The sequence below is a fragment of the Felis catus genome, chromosome A1 (genome assembly GCF_018350175.1).
Source record: "Felis catus isolate Fca126 chromosome A1, F.catus_Fca126_mat1.0, whole genome shotgun sequence".
NCBI classification, from domain to species: Eukaryota; Metazoa; Chordata; class Mammalia; order Carnivora; family Felidae; genus Felis; species Felis catus.
The window spans coordinates 144,540,473-144,562,554 of NC_058368.1; the positions used below are offsets into that span (position 1 = coordinate 144,540,473).

At 38.8% G+C, this 22,082-nt stretch overlaps 1 protein-coding gene across 4 annotated transcripts in view; it reads left to right on the top strand.

Moving 5' to 3' along the window:
• RASGRF2 (Ras protein specific guanine nucleotide releasing factor 2) overlaps positions 1-22,082 on the top strand; it is a 240,714-nt gene that overhangs the window by 95,150 nt on the left and 123,482 nt on the right. For all 4 annotated transcript variants that reach the window (XM_023257887.2, XM_023257899.2, XM_023257908.2 and 1 more), the window contains exons 4-11: positions 73-162; positions 4,684-4,937; positions 8,033-8,112; positions 8,515-8,708; positions 13,750-13,859; positions 14,605-14,723; positions 20,923-21,083; positions 21,995-22,061. In XM_023257887.2, coding sequence (XP_023113655.1) covers positions 73-162; positions 4,684-4,937; positions 8,033-8,112; positions 8,515-8,708; positions 13,750-13,859; positions 14,605-14,723; positions 20,923-21,083; positions 21,995-22,061 — 1,075 coding nt within the window. The remainder of the gene's footprint in view (positions 1-72; positions 163-4,683; positions 4,938-8,032; positions 8,113-8,514; positions 8,709-13,749; positions 13,860-14,604; positions 14,724-20,922; positions 21,084-21,994; positions 22,062-22,082) is intronic.

Below are 22,082 nucleotides of genomic sequence, written 5' to 3' on the forward strand. Positions count from 1 at the left end.
ATTACCTCCTGTGAGTTATGGCTATAAGCTGGTATTTCCCAAATCATGAAATGGGCCAATTTTGTGTTATAGATTATCGCTCTTAATAAAACCAAGGAACGAATGAGGCCTTACCAAAGTAATCAAGAGGATGAGGATCCAGATATCAAGAAGATTAAAAAGGTAGGATGTTGGGCATTTCTGGCTTTGGAAAAGCATGGTGATCAGTTGTCTGTCCTGTAGTGATGTCTTTGTTCCCCTGTCCCTGAGCTGAGAATCACCTTGGTATATCTGTTCTAATGGCTCTCAGACTTGCCTTTCAGAGTGATACAGGTATGGCTACTTTGGAAAAGTTTCAGCTTGAGATTTTTTTTCCAGTTCTGGGAATCCCCTTATGGACCATCTGTGGAAAGGATGTCAAAACCAGACATTAAGACAATAGTGTTCTTAAGTTGGGTTAGTAAGTGCTGTAGAACCTCCTGATTTTGTGCTATTTTCATATTTTAGGGGAATATTTTTTTCATGTTTATTTAGTTTTTTGGGAGAGAGAGTACATGTGTGCAGATGCATGTGAGACAGGGAGGGGCAGAGGGAGAGGAAGAGAGAGAATCCCAAGCAGATGCCACGCTTAGCATGGAGTGTAACATGGAGCTTGATCTCAGGAGCTTGATCATGACCTGAGCTGAAATCAAGAGTGGGAGGCTTGGGGCGCCTGGGTGGCTCAGTTGGTTGAGTGTCCCTTCTTGATTTCAGATTGGGTTGTGATCTCCTGGTTTGTCAGATCGAGTCCAGCATCAGGCTCTGTGCTTGTAGCACAGAGCCTGCTTGGGATTTTCTTTCTCCCTCTCTTTTTGCCCCTCCCCCTGCTTTTGTTATCTCTCTCTCAAGACAAACAAACAAACAAACATTAAAAAAAAAGAGTCAGATGTTTGACTGAACCACCCAGATGCCCCTAGGGGAGTAGTTTTTTTTAGTTTATTTTTTTAAATATGAAATTTATTGTCAAATTGGTTTCTGTTGTCTGTATGGGGAGTATTTTTAAGTGACATTTTAAAAATATTTCTTTTAGCTTTAGATTTCAGTGCTTATTTAGAAAGGATTTTTTGGAACATGTGAGACTATTAATTAAATACATCTCAGATTTCTGTTTTATTATCATTATTACTTTCTTGTTTAACATCCACACCATCAACAGATCTTCTTACTAAACTGTCACTTATTCCTGTGTACAACTTAAAAAAAATTGTTTTAATGTTCATTTATTTTTGAGAGACAGAGAGATAGAGCATGAGCAGGGGAGGGGCAGAGAGAGAGGAAGACACAGAATCCAAAGCAGGCTCCAGGTTCTGAGCTGTCAGCACAGAGCCTGATGCGGGGCATGACCGCGAGATCATGACCTGAGCCGAAGTTGGCCGCTTAACCGACTGAGCCACCCAGGTGCCCCTGTGTACAACTTTTGCAGTTAGACAGACACTGGTACTCACTCTGGTCTACTGTATTTGATTTATGTCATTTTAGGTTTTGAGTTCTATTATGTTAATTCGCTTGTGTAAATCATCTACTTAGCTTTGTGACCATTATGTGAAAAGCTTCACAGTTATAGAACTTTTTTTATGGATATATACCTTCAAATCTTTATTTCATCTTAATGTTTTTCTCATTCTTGTTTTTTATATGCTACATAATTATTCCCCTTTAATTGTAACAAAACTTGAAACATCGCTCAGAGTTTGATACAGAAATGCTTCTAAGAACTAAATTGAAGTGTTTTCAGTTTTTAAGGAATAAAAAGTGAAATACCACCATTAATTTCTTAGAATTCAAAACATTCTGAATTGAATTGAGTTTATGTTATTGTTACAAGATTAATGCTCTTGCCTTTTAGTAGTATGAAGTTGTCTATAAACAAAGAGATGAGTGAAGTACAGTTTTCAGGATTTTTTTTTTTTTTGGTAGAAACTGGTCTGTTAGTATGAAAAGTACACCAGCTCAGCAGGCAACACCTGACTAAGTAAACAGAAAGATTGTGTTTAACACAAAATTTGATTAAGGTGATTTTTGAAAATATTTCTGTTAAATGGAAGAATAGTGATAAAATAAATGCTTTTTACACTTTATACCTTCCTGTTTCTCAGTAGAAGCAATTAAAAAATATATTTTTGCACTTGTTAAGTAGGCTTTGAAATTAATTCTATTGTGCTTTATAGCCCAGTCATTCTAATGTCTGTGTGGCAAAAAGTGTTTTAACGTTTATTTATTTTTGGGACAGAGAGAGACAGAGCACGAACGGGGGAGGGGCAGAGAGAGAGGGAGACACAGAATTGGAAACAGGCTCCAGGCTCTGAGTCATCAGCCCAGAGCCTGACGCGGGGCTCGAACTCACGGACCGCGAGATCGTGACCTGGCTGAAGTCGGACGCTTAACCGACTGAGCCACCCAGGTGGCCCGGCAAAAAGTGTTTTAAATGAATTAGTTTCTCTATTCTGATTTGGCAAATATCAACATAATTTTTTATCTTCAAGGAACCAAAAATTGAAATTTATTATATGACAAAGAAGTTTTCCATTAGATTTCTCCAGATAATGTGCATATAAATTCCCCCACATAATTCTATTAAAATGTGGCTAATTTTTATTGTTTGAATCATCACAGCTGTGTGAATGCCTGCATTAACACTGATAGTATGATGACAACATTGGTAGGTAAATGAAAGAATTTTAAACATTGCAATAGAAGAGCAGTTGTTTAAATACATGACAATTTAGTCCATATGGGTGAAATAGTAGGGAAACAATAAGGAGTGTAAGAATATGTTGACTAGATAACAATAATACTAAAAAGAGATTTGGTAGTCATTTAATGCTGTCAATCATATATGGATTTGCAACCTGCTTTGTGGCTGAATCTGCCACTTAACTGTGACACACCCTAATAAATAATCATATAACTGTTTTATATTTAGCAAGCACTTCAGATTTTTTTTGGTCCATTATTTTGTAGGTGAGAAAATAGAGGACTGGAGTTCAAAGTTACCCAGCAGGTTAGTGCTCAGCCTTGGGGTTAAGGATTATGACATGCACCTTTCTGGCTAGCCCCCAGCATTTACCTGGACACTTGAAAGATGTTTAGTAAATATTTGTTGGCTAAAACGTACAGGTTTGTCTGTTATTTTTCAAATCATACCTAGGGAATTCAGATCAATTTTAGAGGCTATCATGTTGTCTACAGAATCAATTTTTAATTATATTTCATGTTTCTTTTCACAAAATAATCTCCATTGCAAATCATTCACATGTGTTTTCACCGTGTGGCTGAGAGAGAATCCTTAGAGTTAACAAAAAGCAGGTTAAAGAATGCCATCTCTGATTGCATCTTTCCTGTGTGACTTACCATGAAATTTCGTTTACTCATCTATGAACAGAAGGGGTCAGATGAGCTGATGTCTAACACTTACTTTTTTTTAAGCTTCGTAAAAAAACCCTCAATAACAACAAATCAAATAACCTGATTTAAAAATGGGCAACGGACATTTCTCCAAAGATGAAATAATATACATGTGATCTTTGGAGAAGTCATATACATATGAAAAGCTGCTCAGTATCACTAAACATCAGAGAAATAGAAATCAAAACCACAGTGTAACGTCACCACACACCCATTAGGATGACTACCATAAAAACAACAAACTAAGTGTCGATAAGGATGTTGAGAAATTGGAACCTTTGTGCACTGTTGGTAGGATTGTGAAGTGGTTCAACTGCTGTGGAAAGCAGTACGGTCATTCCTCAAAAAATTAAAAATAGAGCTACCACATGATCCAGCATTTCCACTTCTGGGTATAGATCCAAAAGAATTGAAAACAGGATCTGGAAGAGACATTTGCACTCCCATGATCACTGCAGCATTATTCACAATTGCTGAGAGTTGGAAGCAACTCTAATATCTATCAGCAGATGAATGGATAAACAAAATATACATACAATGGAATATTATTCAGCCATAAGCAGGGAGGAAATCCTAGCGCATGGTACAACATGGATGAACCTTGAGGACAGTATACTAAGTGAAATTAACCAGTCACAAAAAGGTAGATACTGTGTGATTCTACTTACATGAGCTATCTAAAGTGGTTAAATTCACAGCAACAGAAAGTAAAATAGTGGGTAGCAGGGGCTGAGGGAAGGGAGAAGTGGGGAGTTGTTCAGTAGGTATAGAGTATCAGTTTTGCAAGATGAAGTTCTGGAAATCTGTTATGCAGCAATGTGAAATATTTAACACTACTGAACTAACTATACACTTAAAAATGGTTAAGATGGTAAATTTTATGTTATGTGCTTTTTTAACACAATTAAAAATTTTTAGTATCTGATTTTATATTGTTAAAGAGTAAACCTTCAATGTATTTCTTTATTAACATGTTAATAACGAATTATGTAATATTATCACATTCTGGTGTCCATATTGGCAGTCTTAAAGAGCTTAAGATATGGAAGAAACTTGTGACACTGAGAAAAATGTTATTTTTAAATCCTATTTTTTCTGCTATCTGGAAAAGCCTGCCACAGTTTATTCTAGTGATGGGACCATTAGCGCTGTAACAAAAAAGCAGTGTTTTATATGGCGTGGAATGAAAACCCTTACTGACAGGCTTATTCAAAGACAGCCTCACACCTCCCTGAGATTCTTTCTGTTGTTGTTCTGTAGGTTCAGAGCTTCATGAGAGGATGGTTGTGTAGAAGGAAATGGAAGACCATTGTGCAGGATTACATTTGTTCTCCTCATGCCGAAAGCATGAGGAAGAGAAACCAGATTGTGTTCACCATGGTTGAAGCTGAGTCGGAGTATGTTCACCAGCTCTACATCCTGGTCAATGGCTTCCTCCGGCCCCTGCGAATGGCGGCCAGCTCCAAGAAGCCTCCCATCAGCCATGATGATGTCAGCAGCATTTTTCTCAACAGGTTTGTCTTGGCATAAATCAAAGAGTCATGTGAAAAACCCATTTCTATTTCTTAAAAGAATTTTTACTTTACTCTTAAAAGAATAGGAATCATAAGTTCACCTTTATGAGCTTATGATATTAAAAATAAGAAAGCTATCATTTGTGTTTCATTATTTGTGTGAGTTTACATGTCTTTATCTTGAATCATGGCATTTAGTTTTCTGGGTCTTTTCTTTGTGTGACATATGTTTTCTTGTCATTGTGTAGGCGTGTGTGTGTTGGGAAAGATAATCTTCATAAGCTGAGGGAGATGGAGTGAGTAATGGGTCTTTACATGTAATTTATACAGACATACTTTAGGAAGAAGAAAAACTAACAGGGAGCCTGAGAATCTCTAGCAAATTTATTTGCTCAATAAATATTTATAGTGTCCTTCCTGCTGAGTGTTCATCAGTGAACAAAGCAGAAACCCTTGCCTTCATGTAACTTAAATTTTGATGTGGGAAGACAATGAATAGTAAATAAGTGAAATATGTAGTATATTATATGGTGATGAGCACTATGGAAAAAATAAACAAGGGAAGAGGAGAAGGGGAGAAAGGGAGTGCCTGGGTGCTTTACTTAAAAATTATTTATTTTTTTTTTAATTCATCTATTTACTTATTTATTTATTTTGAATACATTTATTTGTTTTTGAAGAAATTTACATGGTTCAAAAGTAAAAACAACATGAAAACATCAAAAACTGTCAAATAATATCAAATATTACAAAGTCATAGAAAGGGATGACTTTGTGTCATTGGAGGGAGTGTGGATGGCCCTGGAACCTGTCGCACTTCTTGAAACATGTTAGACTAAGAAAAACAAATACACATATGATTCCAGTCATTAGTGGGATCTAAAAATAAATAAATAAACAAAAAGCAGAATCGGACCCATAAATACAGAGAATAAACTGGTGGTTGCCACATGAGGATTGAGGAGTTGGGCAAGATGGGTGAAGGGGAGAGAGGGAGATACAGGCCTCCAGTTATGGGATGAAGAAGTCATGGGAATAAAAGGCAGAGCATAAGGAATACAGTCACTTGTATTGTAATAATGATGTAATGGGACTTACTGTAGTTATACTTGTGGTGAGCATAGTATAAGGTATAAACTTGCCAGATCACTAAGTTGTACACCTGAAGGTAATGTAATACTATGTATCAACTCTAGTCAAACAAAATTTTTTTTTTAAAGAAAAAGAACAAAAAGTTACTGCAATATATTTTAATTTGGCTTTTTAAAGATTTAGGCTTTTTATGCATTTATTTTTTTTACTTTGTTTTATTTTATTTTATTATTGAAGTTTAGTTGACATACAGTGCTATATTAGTTTCAGATGTGCAGTGTAATGACTCAATAATTCTGTACATCACTCAGTGCTCAACACAAGAAGTGTGCTCTTAATCTCCTTTATTTCGTCCACCTCCCAGCCTGCATTTAAGGACATTTTAAGGACAAAGGACGTTTAAGGACAAAATTACTGTGTAATTTTCTCTTAAGTTATGCAGACATTTTCAGTGCTTATACAATTCTTTGGAAGAGCTGGAAGAGCAAAGCCAGGGAGCTGCTCCCCTGGAGCTTTGAGTTCAAGAGCACAGCACTGTAGATGTGATTCAGAAGTTAGGAAACTACAGCCACTGCCATTGCCACCATATCTGCCTCTCAGGTCTAGGAAGCTGTTGCCTAGAAACTAGAACACCAAAGCTGGGTGCTGAAATTGCCCCTGAAACACTCCCATCTTCATGACTGATTTTCAGCAATAGGAAGATGGCCTCTCCTACTTTCCATGTCTACCAATAGGTGCACCTGGTGGAACTGAATTTACATTCAGAGCCTCATTTGCAAGGCAGTCTGGGAAGTTTAGCTGTAGCTCTCCATCATGTCCACCTAAAAGGAGAATAGAAAGGAGGTTGAAAGACTAACATACAGTATCTACCAAACTAAGGGCGCCTGGTGGCTCAGTCGGTTGAGCGTCAGACTTTGGCTCAGGTCACGATCTCACAGTTTGTGGGCTGGAGTCTCTTGTCAGGCTCTGTGCTGACAGCTCAGAGCTGGATCCCGCTTCAGATTCTGTGTCTCCCTCTCTGTCTGCCCTTACTCCACTAGTGTTCCATCTCTTTCGGTCTCTCAAAAATAAATAAAAATGTTAAAAAATAAAAAAATACAAAAAAACCCCCCAATATCTGCCAAACTAGATTTGGTTGAAATCCTTGAACAACAAACACTGCTTAGTTAAAATTGCTATAAATGAAAAACAAATTATCATCTTCAAGCCATGTGTATTTTGTTTCATGGACCATTTGGAAAAAGTTAAGGATTTCCCATTGATGTTTATTGTAATTGAATTTGACTTACAACAAACCAGAATATCTCACTTACATGAATAATTATGTATTTGATTGTGTAGGATGTGCTAGTTAAGAAAAGGCTTTAGAGGCTCAATCCAATGAATTAATTGTAATGAGGAGAAAGCAAAAGTTACTTTGGTAACTGCTCTTCTTGAACCTTGTAGAGATTTGGATCTCTATGCATAGTTCTCCTTATAGCATCTCTGTGTAGGTTTAGTCCTTTTCAGAGGATTCTTTTACATTTCCATCTTGGGCGTCTTAGGAGTGGTTATGGTAGAGTTCTGCCAAATCTTTGCTGTGGATTCTTTTCCCTTCTTTCCTGTCAAAACTCATTTTAGTGAAAGAGGGAGTCTTTTCCCTTAGTTATCATCTAGAATCAAACTGAAGAGAAAAAAGGATCATAACTAATTTTTTGATTATCAGTTGAAGTGTTAAATCCTAACAGTAGAAAGATGTTGCTATCAAACATAATGAAGAGGGTTATATGCCAATGATTTGGTGTTTACTGTCTTCCAGTAGTTGAAGCCTAGCTCAGAATTTTCAAGATCGTTTGAAAGACAAATTGGTTTATGAGGGCTAGTATAATCCATGTTATTATTGTGTATACAATTTGGAGGCCCTGGGAGGCATGCAAATCATGTATTTATTAAGGCTTTAAGGACTCAGTGGACTTCTTTGGCAAAGAAGTGACTAGATTATATTATTTTTCAATTTTTTATAGTGAAACAATTATGTTTCTTCATGAAATATTTCATCAAGGACTGAAGGCAAGGATAGCAAACTGGCCTACCTTAATTTTAGGTAAGTGCATGCTTTAGAGATAAAAGATTTTCTCTTAATATGTCTACAATTAAAGCAAAATAACTTCAACATTAGTCAGCCTAACCTGTCTGAATTTCCCTCTTGACCTGAGAGCTTCCTTAGGCACTGGGAATCTGTTTTATTGCCCTCTCAGCCCTTTCTCCTGGCCTGTCATTGTTCATTTGGGGCTAGAGTTGGGCTCTGTGCACCCCCTCCCCCTGCCCCCGTGCATTCTACCAAATTAGTCATTCAAGCATCTGGAAGGGGGCCCTGTGCACGTGTGACACATGATGCTGGGAGCCACTCTGTGCCATTTCCACTGAGTGAACACAGTCTCTCCTTGTACCTTAGATAACTTACCAAGGACCAAGAAAAACTGCCATGTTTACTTCTTTTTTCCAGCTGATCTGTTTGATATTTTGCTCCCCATGTTGAACATTTATCAAGAATTTGTGCGTAATCACCAGTACAGCCTCCAAGTGCTTGCCAATTGTAAGCAAAACCGAGATTTCGACAAACTCTTAAAACAGTACGAAGCCAACCCTGCGTGTGAGGGGAGGATGCTGGAAACATTCTTGACCTATCCAATGTTCCAGGTAAGTCATCTGGGATGCATTTTATAAGTCATCGGTTCCAGTTTGGTGGTACTGAAACATAGGGTGACCAGAGTGACAAGTTTAAGTATGCCCCATGTGGAATTATGGCAAATGTGCATCAACTGTCCTGAGCTTGACCCTGAGAGAAACAAATTTATGCCACACATTTTCCCTCTGTGTAGCATATGGGAGAAAAGCAGGCATTTTTTTTTTAAAACCAGGCATTTTTGAAGCAATTAAATCAGGAATGGTTTTTGAAAAGTAGCACAGTTTTCTCTTTACAGAAAGATTCCACACAGACTTCTTCCATGGAGTCTCCTCCTCCAGCATGTTTAAAAATATTATCAGGTTTACAGAAATAGGATGCTGTGCAAACGTTCCAGTATATGCTGGTGGCATAAAAGGCTCCTGAGGGGTGGAGTGACTGCTGGGAAAGTCTTTGTTTTCCTTCCCATCCTCCCCTCCCTGTTACAATTGCTGTTGAAGTTGGTCTTGAGTTTGTCTGGAGCTCCGGATACCAAAAGGAGGACATCCTGGGTCACAGAGGCTATGAAAATATAGGGTCTGGAGGCACTGGCTGGACCTGGGGACTCTTGGCCCCTAGTCAGGTTGCTGAATTGAGGCTGGGGCTTGTCATGACATTTACTTTTGGGTGTTAGAGCACCCGGAGGGATCAAGCATACTTGTGTTCTTACCTGTACCTAGAGCTTTACCGTTAAGAGTCCTTGAGTGAGAACAGAGGAGGCCCAAATGTGAATTGAATCTCCTGTTCCTTGGAAAAGTGTCGATTCTGCTCTTTTGGAAAGGCATTGAGTGTTCTTATTGTGGAATTTATGGGGCTTCTGGCCAGGCCTCCAGATTGTCATGTGGTAAACCGATTCTCCTAATCATGTGTGTTAGGGCTTCTGCAGAGAGTTTTGCCCCCCTGCACAGGCATTGCTGACCCCAGCTGACCATTTTGTAGCCTGAGAAAGAAATGTTGCTCTGGTTCGTAATTGTTTGTCCTAAAGTTTGTCAATCCTTTTTGAAATCATGGAAGTCACCACAGAGGTTTAGCAAGATTTTTTAAAAACCAAAAGGATGTATTTGAAACAACTTAAATATAGTGAAACTTTATAATGGTATTGTGTTTTTTTTCATGGAACTGAATTGTTTGAACTTTTTGCCTCTCTGAAGAAATATTTTCCAAGAAAAACTTCAAAGCAAAAACAAAAAGTTGCTTTTTTTAACCTTATAAAAATTATAATTTAAGCTTTTATTTATAGTGAAACAAGTTTTATATAATGCAGTGTTCTGAGATTCTGTTTGTGTCTTTGGCAGTTACCTCCAGATTATGATTACAATCCCTAAACTGTGTCTTTTCAGCAACTCGATTTCAGGTGAATGTTCAAAGAAATGGTTGTGAAAGACACATGGAACATTCTGGGAGGCACCTAGCTCCCTTTCTGACAGTGCACTAATGCCTTCCCACGGGCTATCTAATTTCCCTTTGGTGTCATTTTCTCAGGGTTTTAAAACAACAGACAGAACCGCACTTGATCTGTAGGGGAGGTGTCCAAACACAGTCGAATGGAGGGCCTTGGAAAGCCCTTTGGATTTCTTGAAAATGCTGAGATGCACTTCTGTCACCCTCTCTCCTTTTCCCTGGAGTTTAAGCCCAATAAGAATGGCTTGGCATTTTGATTGACCCCAAGGAATTCCTACAATGTGAGGAAAGGACCATCGGACTACGAATCTTGAGGAGACCTGGATGTCTTGCTCACTCTTCAGTCATAGCATTGAGGAAAATAATTGAACCAATCTAATCTCTGTTTCTTACTCTTAAAATTGAGGACCTGATCTCCAGTTGTCTCCCAGAGCTCTAGCTATCTGGCTGTGATCCTGGGGGGATCACACGATGGTGGTGCAAGGAGCCTGGTGTTTGTCTAGGAACCCGCATCCTGAGACTGTGGTGGCCCGAAACCCTACAATTTAGCTGAAGGGTCAAATGTTGAGGTCTCTGGCTTCTTCCAGACCAGGGTAACCAAAGGTCTCAGCTTAGGAGAGCCATTTTTCTAGGAGAAGCCTCAAAGTTGAAGAATTTAGCCAGAATTGGTCCAAACTGCAAGATGTGTAAACTGAAAGAACAGCTCTTAATCTATTTGCTGCCCTATCACTATTCTGGATAGATCAAGAGAGGAAGCTATCAGAGTGTGCTACCTAAGAGCCTCATTCTCCTTGGTGCCTCTTCTTTGTCTTGTTTGCTTGGTGTCTCTTCCTTCTGCCTTCTCCCTAGGAGTGACCCTATGGACCACTGAGGGGGAAATTGCACTTTCTAGAAGCTTGGAGGTTTTCTCTTACTGGGTTCATTCTATCCCTCTTGTTCCCTCTTGGTTCTTTCACAAATGAGGTGAAATAGTCATGAAAACATTTGCTTCCTTGGAGGGTCTAGCTGTTTCTACTTTCCTCTGCATGCTAGTTCATGCTACCAAGGGACCTCTGACCAGACTTTTTCTTGAGTCTAGATATGGGGGCAGGGGTTAGGCACAGAGGAGGAGAGGTGATTGGAGCTTTTAGCCTGTGTATGTGTAGACCTTTTACTGGGCTCTTTGTCAAGTAAGTCATTTGCTGCTGTTGATATTCTATGTTGAGCTATGGAAACATAGAGGAATTGTTGAATTTGGATGATGCAGTTAATTTATCCTCAATTTAACCATCAGACAAGTAGTCCAAGTGTTGCCAAGAAATTTGTTATGGAAAATAATGTAGTCATTAATGTAATTTTTAATTAGCAAAGGCAGTGGCTCGACTGGTACAGTTTAAATTGGCTTCAGCTGCTCATAAGTCCATAGGTAAGCCGATCATGAAATCTGCCCCTGACAAGAACAGTGCTGTTAGATGTTCTCCAGAAAGTAGCCTTTTGTGGCTCTAGCCACCTATTTACTGTAATTGGCAAGCAGGCTAATTAATGTCTATAAAGTGACAAGTATTGTTCCATAGTTGAGAAGAACATTATGATTCATCTAGACAGTACTTACTGTGATTCTTGGGTTTGGGGGGAACAGATTTATAATCAGCTCTTGAATATACACACGAGCTCTTTGGAGAGCCATCCACTTCTCTGCAGAATGTCCTTTCCCTGCTTTTTGGCAGCTTCAGGCTTGTTTGTTCCTATACCAGAAAGTAGAAAGGACTGGCTTCTGAATTTCAGATCTATCTACTTGAACCTTAGCCAAGGAGCTCTCTAAAATAGATTTAATTAATGGGGGAGGATCCTGAAGCTATTGACTAAACTTAGTTTTGTGGGTTTTCAGTGCATGCATTATAAGCGTCAGGCTCTCCCACTCCTACCTTCTTTGTTATGAAAAATTTAGTACATTAGCTGTTGATTGCCTTGATTTTCTTATAGAACTACTGACTTAGAGGCAAACTGTTATCCATCTTGGCACTGTGCAGAAGGGATATTTGAAAGTGTATGTATCCCAAGAGCCTTTACCAGGAGAAGTTTATGGAATGGAGAGGCAGAAAGTGCCCTCCATGTGTCTTACAGGGGAGGGGTCTCCCTCCTATCAGGAGTCTGTCTGAACTTCCAAAACCTTAATATGATCTGATCCTTAATATGACCTGATCCCAGAATATCAGCTGCAGAGCCGTGTGTGTGCTGTGGCACTGCCCTTTGTGCTCATGCCTAAACATGGGCCCTCAGTAAACATCAGTAAGTAACCGGTGAAGGCCACCACCTGCACAAGAGCAACAGCAGATCCGTGGGCAGAGCTGCCAGCACCTCAGGACTGGACGGAAGGAGCTAGCCATAGTACCCTGGGAGGCTGTTTCACTTTCTTCATTCTTAGAAGGCCTTTCAAGGGCCTAGTGAGACCTCAGGCCCCAGAGAAGAGACCCCGTGGGTTCCTGCATTGGTCAGAGCCACCATGATCATGGCTGGCTCCGTCATTTGCTGTGACACCACCTTGGGCAAGTTACCAGACCTCTTCACACTTTGTTTTCTTATCTGTGTAAAATGGGCAAATTCCCCTTTTGTTGCTGGAGGTTTAGGTGTACGTGCAAACCTTGAGCTCCAATCTGACCCATAGCAGGTGGGGTTATGGTGCCTGTTGTTCATGTGTGTTGGTATTATAATTAAGCCCACTGCCCCAGCTTTCTAAAAGATTTTAGTTTGTAAGCCAGTGAAAAACAAATATGTAGAGGGGTACCTAGGTGGCTGAGTCAGTTAGGCATATGACTTCGGCTCAGGTCATGATCTCATGGTTCGTGGGTTCGAGCACCGCTTCGGGCTCTGTGCTGACAGCTCAGCCTGCTTTGGGTTCTGGACAGCTGACAGCTGGAGCCTGCTTCAGATTCTGTGTTTCCCCTGTCTCTCTACCCTTCCCCCACTCGTGCTCTGTCTCTCTCATGATCTCAAAAATAAATAAAAATTAAAATAAATAAATATGTAGAATCACTATAACTTTAATTAAAACTCTACTATGTTATATTAACATCTTCATAGGCCTGGTGGAGTTTCTGCCTTTGACAGAATTCAGATAGTTTATCTATAAGCAAAACTACGAGTAAATAATCTATTTAAACAATACTTTTTACTGCTAGAAGAATGAATTAAGGTAAAGTAGGATGAGAATGTAATAAAGGTGAACATATCTTCTTCTCCCAAGTTTTAATTCTTAAACAGAATATTGCAGTAGGATTCCGAATTTAAAAAAAATTGTGAACAAATATACCTAAAATACAGATTCTTGTGATTTGATTATAGCTGTATGTTTCCCCATGAACTCAATTTTCAAAATTTGTGATTAAGAAATATATGATTATATTAAAAAACCTAAAGAAACAATTGTTTCTCTGGAACATAATATTTTGTTACTCTTTTTTTGTGCTCTTGGTGAAGTGTGTGTGTGTGTGTGTGTGTGTGTGTGTGGTTTGAAGTATACTTTGTTTCAAAACTGTAAAGGTAGAGATGAGTTTCTCAGACATGATGATGGCACAGTAGAGAGTGTCCCAGTGTTGTTCATCCTGACCTCTTGCTCATGCCAGCCTTTGCATTTAGATCCCCAGGTATATCATCACACTTCACGAACTCCTAGCTCATACACCCCATGAGCATGTGGAAAGGAAAAGTCTGGAGTTTGCTAAGTCAAAACTAGAGGAACTGTCCAGGTATGTAGAGAACTCATAATAAATGCTTGATTAGAGAAAGCAGCAAGTTAGTCTCTGTGGAAACCTAATATATATGTCCAGGCAACAAGAAGCAAGACACAGACCAGCTTCTCAGATTCACCTGAATATTAAATGCTAGCTCTTCAGATGGTACTGAATCAGAATACATGTTAATTTTAACCAAGAAAAATATATATTGTTGAAAATGTTTTTATAGCATGTGAATTTATATAATTGAGATTATAGCTGTATTTGGGTTTATGTTTCTTTCAGGATAATAGGAAAACGACCTTTATTGGAATCCTCGTGTTCATATTTGGCAAGAAGCTAGAGAATGTATATTTTGCATTTTTCAGTGACTTTTCAGTGTTTCAAGGAATTATTTACGTCTCTGTTCCTTTAGCTTATATGGCATAAATGGTATAAAGTCCTCTAATTTGCTCTACCTCTAACAAATGGCATCCTAATTTCAATGAAGGTTGCTGTTCACAAAATAATACTTTGCTTTCCTGTTGCATTCCCCAGGGTGTTCATTGGTTTGTGACCCGCTTGTCATTTAGAATCATGTACAACTGGCTTTGGTTTGGGTCATGGCTTGTTGAGGCCTGGAAGTCTGCTCTCCCCACAGTCTCTTTTATACTGATGCAAGTCAAAACTGAACTTCCCAGAGGGAACTCTTCTTTGCATACCTGCTAGGGCTACAGAAAATATCTCTTACTGTGATCTGTCTGTGCTGTGTCTATAGGATAATGCATGATGAAGTGAGTGACACTGAAAACATAAGGAAGAACCTTGCCATAGAAAGAATGATCGTAGAGGGTTGTGATATTTTGCTGGACACCAGCCAAACTTTTATCCGCCAAGGTAAGTCCTTGTTTGGTAGACCCACTGTCTTAGTCATCTCTGCGACTTACGCATTATCATTGCCAGATCCCGGAAACCATTTTGGAGCAGGTTTGATGTAGCTGTGTGATTGATACTGTTCATGCAGGACACCTCCGTGGCCTTGACCGAGGCTGTGGTTGAGGCCCACCTTTGTGCTGTTTCTTTTCAGGGGCCATGAAAAACAGCAACACAATAATAGTAAAGCACGAGTGGGACAGTAAGTTACATTCTGACTGGACTCTCCTCCTCAGTGGACCAGACATTCTCTACAGCTCCAAGGAGGACAGATCGGTCTGGCCGATGAGAGTGGCAGTGCCAGGTGGCGACGATATACAGGCAAAGGCCCAAGAGAAACTTGCATTGCTCAAAGCCCTTTCACATAGTGGTGGGGACAATGTCCGAAGTGAAAACAGCTGTCTCTTGTTCCCATTCTTCATCAGCACTTCTGGATCAGCCCCCCATGATATGATTTGATTCAGTTGGCAACTCCAGTTGCCAAACGAAATGTCTGTTGACCCCTGACACGCTTTGGTAATGGTGCATGTATCTTGTTTGTGGGATGTGTGCTTTCCGAGCATCACCCAGTATTTTAAGCTTTTGAAGTGTTGAAGATATTTGTGCCAGAAACTTTGGAGAAGCAACAGCCTAACAGTGTCCCTCCCTCCAGGGCCCTCATTGCAGAATGCAAGGAGTAAACCTCATCCAGAGTTCTTTTTTTAAGTGCTTAAGTGTTCTGAGGGAAGGGACCATGCCCCACGGAATTGATTTGAGACAATGCATTGCACACATTTATGATTTTGAACTTGGTGAGCAGTGACACATAGATTTTGGAACTAGGATTAACCTTTAATGTAGTTTTTGTTCAGAATGTGCCAATAACATTTGAAGATATTTGCATTTCTGTTGCCTGCCAAAATGTGCTGCTTAAAATTTTTTTTTTACCTCATCAAATAAGACGTTACTTGTGCTGTGCACATAAATTTTTGCACAGAATACTTAAAAAAGTTTAACACGTGCTGTTCTATTTTCCATTATTTATTTATAAAGAGAGAAAGTACACATATGTTAAAGTTTGGAAGTTTATTTTAGGAAATGATAACTTTTCTCAGTTTTTGGCTTCTGATACTAATTTTCCTTTAAATATAGTGGAATATAATGCTAACAACATCAGGCCTGCCTAATTCCCCCTGTATTCCTCCGCAGAGACTGTGTTCCCATATTGGCTTTCTGCCTTCCTGGCACTTGCCTGCCTGTGTGCCTTCACGTGTGCTTTCCCCAGCCTGGGGCCTGGGAATGCCCTTTTCCATCCCTTCCGTGCCTATCGAAGGTCTGCTTGGCCTTCCAGGCTCAGGTCAGACACCTCTAGAGAGCCTTTTACAATGTTCCCTCATCTTTCTCTCCCCTTCCCTCCAGTTAGAATGGATTTACCTTCCTCCTGGTTTCGTGCCCCTTGCTCCCGATGCATGTATTTCGTCCTCTTGTGTATTGTAGGTACATGTTTGCACGCCTGTCTCTGCCAGTAATTGTAACTCTGAAGGGCAGTGTTTACGAATTCTCTCCTGCCTTATCTCTTGTTTTCCATTATAGATACCTGAAAGATGGGCATTGGATTAAATTGAATTACTTGTTGAATTGCAGTTTTGATTGTTAGATGTCTTATTTTGTATTTTTCTTGCATTTGGAATTCACTGAAAAAAATACTAATTGACTGGAGCTTTATAATATGCGAGAATGCAAATAAATGTTTCTGTAACTAGTATTCTATTTCTGAAAGGGCTTTTGATTGAAAAGTATGATACATCGTAATTTATTTCTATAAACTGAGACTGCTCTTATCTAAGTTTGAAAAAAACATCTATAATGAAAAACGCTAGAAGGTTGAATATATTGAATAAGTCATTTTTTTCAGTACACCCAGAGGAAAAATACTCAGGACCCACCTCTGCCTTTGATTCATGTCCAGATGTTATTTATTGCTTTTTCTTTGCCACATGTTTAAAGCACTTCTGTTAGCTATTAATACAGCTGATGTTATTATTGTATTGATGTTGATATAATGATTTGCCTTTACAGTATTTTTCTGTATTTTTGGTTGTTAGTGTGTTTAGAAATTATTCAATAGAGTTGGCTTTAAAAAAACAGACCTTAATCCAAAAGTAGAAAGTAATCCAATTACATATACTTTGGGAAGTTTCCATTGTTTTGCTTTGGTTGCTCCTATTATCATTTTTACTACATACCCTTAACAGACTTTTAAACCCATCCAGGTGGGTTTTTTATTCTTTTAAACTTTGATGGATTCCATTTCCTATGAAATGGACTACAAATTATCTCTAATTGTCTGCTAGTATTTGTGTTATTTACTTTTAGGGATAGTATGAGGTATGTTGCAGTGTGTATGTATTTGTGTGTGTACATGTGTGCATATGCACAAATATATGTGTGGTTTCAACCTTAAATGAATGTTTATTCTGAGGACTAGAAAAAATAAGTCGCCCAGGACGTCAGAAAGGCCTCCTTAGAATAGGGGCATCAGATAATCTTGAATGTCAATCTGTGGGAATTTAGTGATTAAAGTAACAGAAGTTTTATTGTAAATTGATGCTAATCATTAAATAGTTGATGAGCAGGATGCAAAGGACTGTATCGCCATGTAGTCTGATAATGTCATTTATGTTCCAAAATCTACTCAAAGTTTGTTGAACTAAAGTGTATGAGTCTGAAACAGTAATAGGAAGACAGTATAGCCATGTCGCTGGAGGTCAAATTCTGCCTCCACCATCTCCTTGCTGTAGGATATTGAGCAATTTATTTCACTTTTCTTTGTCTCAGTTTCCTCTCCTTAAGTTGGAGTTAATAGCACCTAGATTTTAGGGTCGTGGTGAAAATTTAATGAGCTGATACCCACAAAAGCATTTAAACCAGTGCCTGTGAGAGTATGACATAAATTTAAAAACCAAGATCTAAATTTTGGAATGAGTTTCTGTTTTTCAATAACATGAAATATATATGAACATTTAGTAGAAGATGAGGCACTCTAAATTGACATTTTGCTGAAAACCCATTATACATAGCCAATGTCTTGTGGAAATGTGAACCAGGATAATTAAGTGAAGGTTACTGAGTTCAGAGTGAAATGCATTCAGAATGAGTCTCGGACCTCTGTGATACCTTAACTATTCCCCGACTCACAGTCATGTCCTTTTGGGGTAGCAGTGTTCTTTGGAGTTGTAACATGGGGTCCACAAATATTTGTACTTTCTCAAATGCCTAACCCAGTAACCTGGAAGTTGCTCATCATTCCTTTTCACACTGGGTGGAATGAAGAATAAGGGCATTAGTCCTGAATGCCATTCTTTGGGAATTTAGTGATTGAAATAACACAAGTTTTGTTGTAAATTGATCCCAATTATTAGGTTGACTGAGAGAGACACAAGGAACTGTGTCATAGCAATGGTCTGATATTGAGGAATTACTAATACAAACTATTCCTTTAATTTTTACTAACTAGAGAGGAATCTTCAAGTCTTAGAGTTGTATTGAAACACCAGGTCAAACATAAAATGAAATATAAAAAAAGTCCACTTAACATGTTTTTCCCAATATAATTATTTTATAAACCGAACAATAGTGTTGAAATCCCTCACTTTTAATTCTGACGTATAGACTTCTGTATAGACTGAATATACAGGATGAACGGTTATCGATTAAACATATTAGTGTATCGTTGACAAGGAAATGTTTATTTTTTTTACCTCAAAGTTTTAATCCACAGTATTACTAATATATGAGCAAACATGTATTCTGTAATTTCTGATCTGCAAAATCATTAAATGCTAGAAGCACTTAATGACACATTATATTGAATCTTCATAAACTTGGTTATAACCTTTCTGAAAATGACTCCTGAACCTGTTTATCCACCAGGACATTTATTTGTCTTCAGCTCCAGTCTTTCACTCTGCCCTAGCTGATCTCACGACCCCCCATGGCAAAGCTACAACAGACTGTCTTTTCCTATCCGATCCCTTTCCAGGTGTCATTGTTTATGTTGCTGAATCCACTGCCATCTCTTGGCAGCATGGCTTACTCAGGTGACGGCTGCTCAGCCCCTCAGGCCTCAGTTTTCCCTTCTATGAAATCAGGGGCGAACCAGGTCCTCCGAAAGAGCTCCTCTGGCTTTGATTCTGCCCCGTGAGCCCCATCAGTGCAGTCCTTCTGCTGTTACTCATTTACTTATCTAGGCAGTCTGCCTTTTGCTCTCCCCACCCCTCCTCTGCTCTTCAAATTTAATTACTTGCTGCCTGCGCTCTCTGACAGCTTGCTCCCACCTGCCTCACCTCCTTCCTTCGCTCTCCCCTTGCCCGTTCCCTTCGGTGGAGTCAAGCCTTCTCCTACCCTTTGTTCCCAGGGCCCACAGCCTTCCCCAGGACTACTTCCATGCTGTTCTTTAGGCCCCCAAATAGCTGCCTACTTTGCCTCTGTCTAGCAGTCCCACCTAAACACTCACCTGAGGAGATGGAATCTGCACACGGAGGCTTGCTCCTCATCTACCCACCTCCCCACCTTCAGCTCTGTTAAAAAGTAGATGCTGTTTGGAGTATTCTTATGCTAACGTGAACATTTTGTGACCCACAGTCATAGTTTAACCATTTTACGTATACGAACAACTTTAGTGGGGCTTTCCCCACTTATCAAAGGAATCTGTGGCCATTAAAAAAAAACAGGAAACGCAGAAAATGTATGAAGAGGAAATGAGGTTGCCTGCAATCTCACTTTTTAGTGCTGACCCCTGTTAATATTTAAGGGTTGAATATGCAGTTAACGGTTCTTATGAGACTGATATGTGTCTTTGTAAGGCTGCATTTTGAGTAGTGGTAGATTGAACAAATAGTAGTAATATCGCTGACTCAGTAATATCACTATCTCTGAAGTCAAGGTATTGACAAGAATCTTTCCTAGTGTTTGTTTTGGTTTGCTGTCTAACTTAGACTGGAATTTTATTTTGTGGGGAGGTCATTATTAGGATGAACTTGTATAAAACCTATGTAGAGATTCTCACATTGAATAGAAGACAGTTTTGTTCACGGGAATGCTCTGGGTATAGACTTTATGAGTTCTTTTCCATTTAAATTCCACAAAATTTTTATCACACATAATTTAAATATAATCTGAAATAGCTGCCCTTTAAAAATTAACTAAGTTGCATTGAATTGTTTAATTTGTTTATTTTTATAATATACATGCAGTGTAAATTTTATTTTTTATTATGTTATTTGTCTACACAGTGCCTCAGGAAGAATAAATTCTATCTTCTTTTTACTATGTTATTTTATTACTATATGCAATTATACAGTATATATCTTGTTCTTTTTTTAATTTCTTTAAAAAATTTTTAAAAATATTTTTTATATGTTTTTGAGAGAGAAGGACAGAGAAACAGAGCACAAGCAGGAGAGGGGCAGAGAGAGAGGGAGACACAGAATCCCAAGCAGGCTCCAGGCTCTCAGCTGTCAGCACAGAGCGTGACACTGGCCTCGAACTTGCGAACCATGAGATCATGACCTGAGCCGAAATCAGACGCTTAACAGGCTGAGCCATCCAGGCGCCCCATGTATCTTATTCTTAAATTGATTGAGATAAGATCACCAAGGGACAGATGACACAAGTGCCCTGTTCTCTGAATTCAGTTTGGCTTTCTTTCAAATTTATTTTACAGTTTATTAGTAAATAATCAAGTCTGAAATGTTTTATAAAAATAGTAGGAATTAGGGGTGACTGAGCGGCTCAGTTGGTTAAGCATCCAACTCTTGATATGAGCTCAGGTCATGATCTCACAGCCCATGGGATCGAGCCTTGAGTTGGGCTCTGGGCAGACAGTGTGGAACCTGCTTGGGATTCTCTCTCTCCCTCTCTCTGCTGCTCTGCTGCTTGCTCTCTCTCCCTCTCTCTTTCTCTCTCTGAAATCAATAAATCAAAAAATAGTGACAATTAGTTAGGCCCTTAAAACACAATGCATTCTCTCTTATGCTCAGAGTGTAGAGGATTTACTTCCAATGGTGCATCAAATAAATCCTTGGTATCTTGGGAAACAGGTCCTAGAGTTTATTGCATCAAGAATAGCTCTCACTTGAAAAAATTTTAATTGCTGTGTATTCTTCACTTTTGTGATCACCAGGTTCTCTTATTCAAGTACCTTCTGTTGAGAGGGGGAAACTTAGTAAAGTTCGCCTGGGTTCACTGTCTTTGAAAAAGGAAGGAGAAAGACAGTGCTTCTTATTTACAAAACACTTTTTAATTTGTACAAGAAGTTCAGGAGGAAAGCTGCATCTGCTCAAGGTATGGGTTTTATGTGACTATTCCATTTATGTTCCATGCACTTAAGAGGGATTGAGATTAATTTAATTATGGCTTTCCCATATCCAGTATCATAAAACCCAGATTGTCACAATTGCATAGTGAGGTAATGCACAGTTGCTAAGCCTGGCATGTACTTTGTTGTTAATCAAATCCAAAAAATAGAAATTTAAGTGTCCATTTCCATAAAAAAGTGCAATTAAAATCATAAACTAGAAAAAATTACTAGTTGATGACTACTGAGCTACAAAAATCTTATTAAATCACTGCAGTATATTGATAGAATATTTGCTAAATCCTATTTTATCTTGCTCTATACCAAGAGTCAGCAAACCATGGCCCACAGCCTGCTGCCTGTTCATAAAGTTTTATTGGAACACAGCCATGCTCATTTGTTTATATATTGTCTGGCTGCTTTCATGCTTTTAAAATGGCAGATTTGAATAGTTGCGATAGAGATATGGCTTGTAAAGCCTAAAAGATTTACTGTCTGGTCCTTTATAGAAAAAGTACCTATCTATACCTTTTGTTATTAGTACCTAACAACTATTATCCAACACCAGGATGATGGCTTTCTGCTGCTTAAAGCACTTCCTGGTTGGTGGGTCTAGTTGCATTCACTCTCAAGGTGCCATCTAGTCTCCAGTAGGCTGACTTGCTAAATTTATAAACATTGGGAGTGAGAGGCAGTTGGTGCAGAAGAATCATGAAATTCAATGTGTTTAATTACTTTTACACAGCTAACTGTAGTTTTGGAATCAATGAAAAATTATTTGTGATGCAGAATTGCTATGCTTTCTTCTGTGACAATTTGAATATAAGGTTTATGTATCTGAGCTTCCCAACTTATGCAAGACTGTCAGCCTCTTAATAAAAAATTGGTTTGTTTCCAGACAGGTGGGGTTCTCTCTCTAATAGAATGTACTTTGATTGAGGAGCCCGATGCAAGTGATGATGACTGTAAGTCACATTCTATCTCTT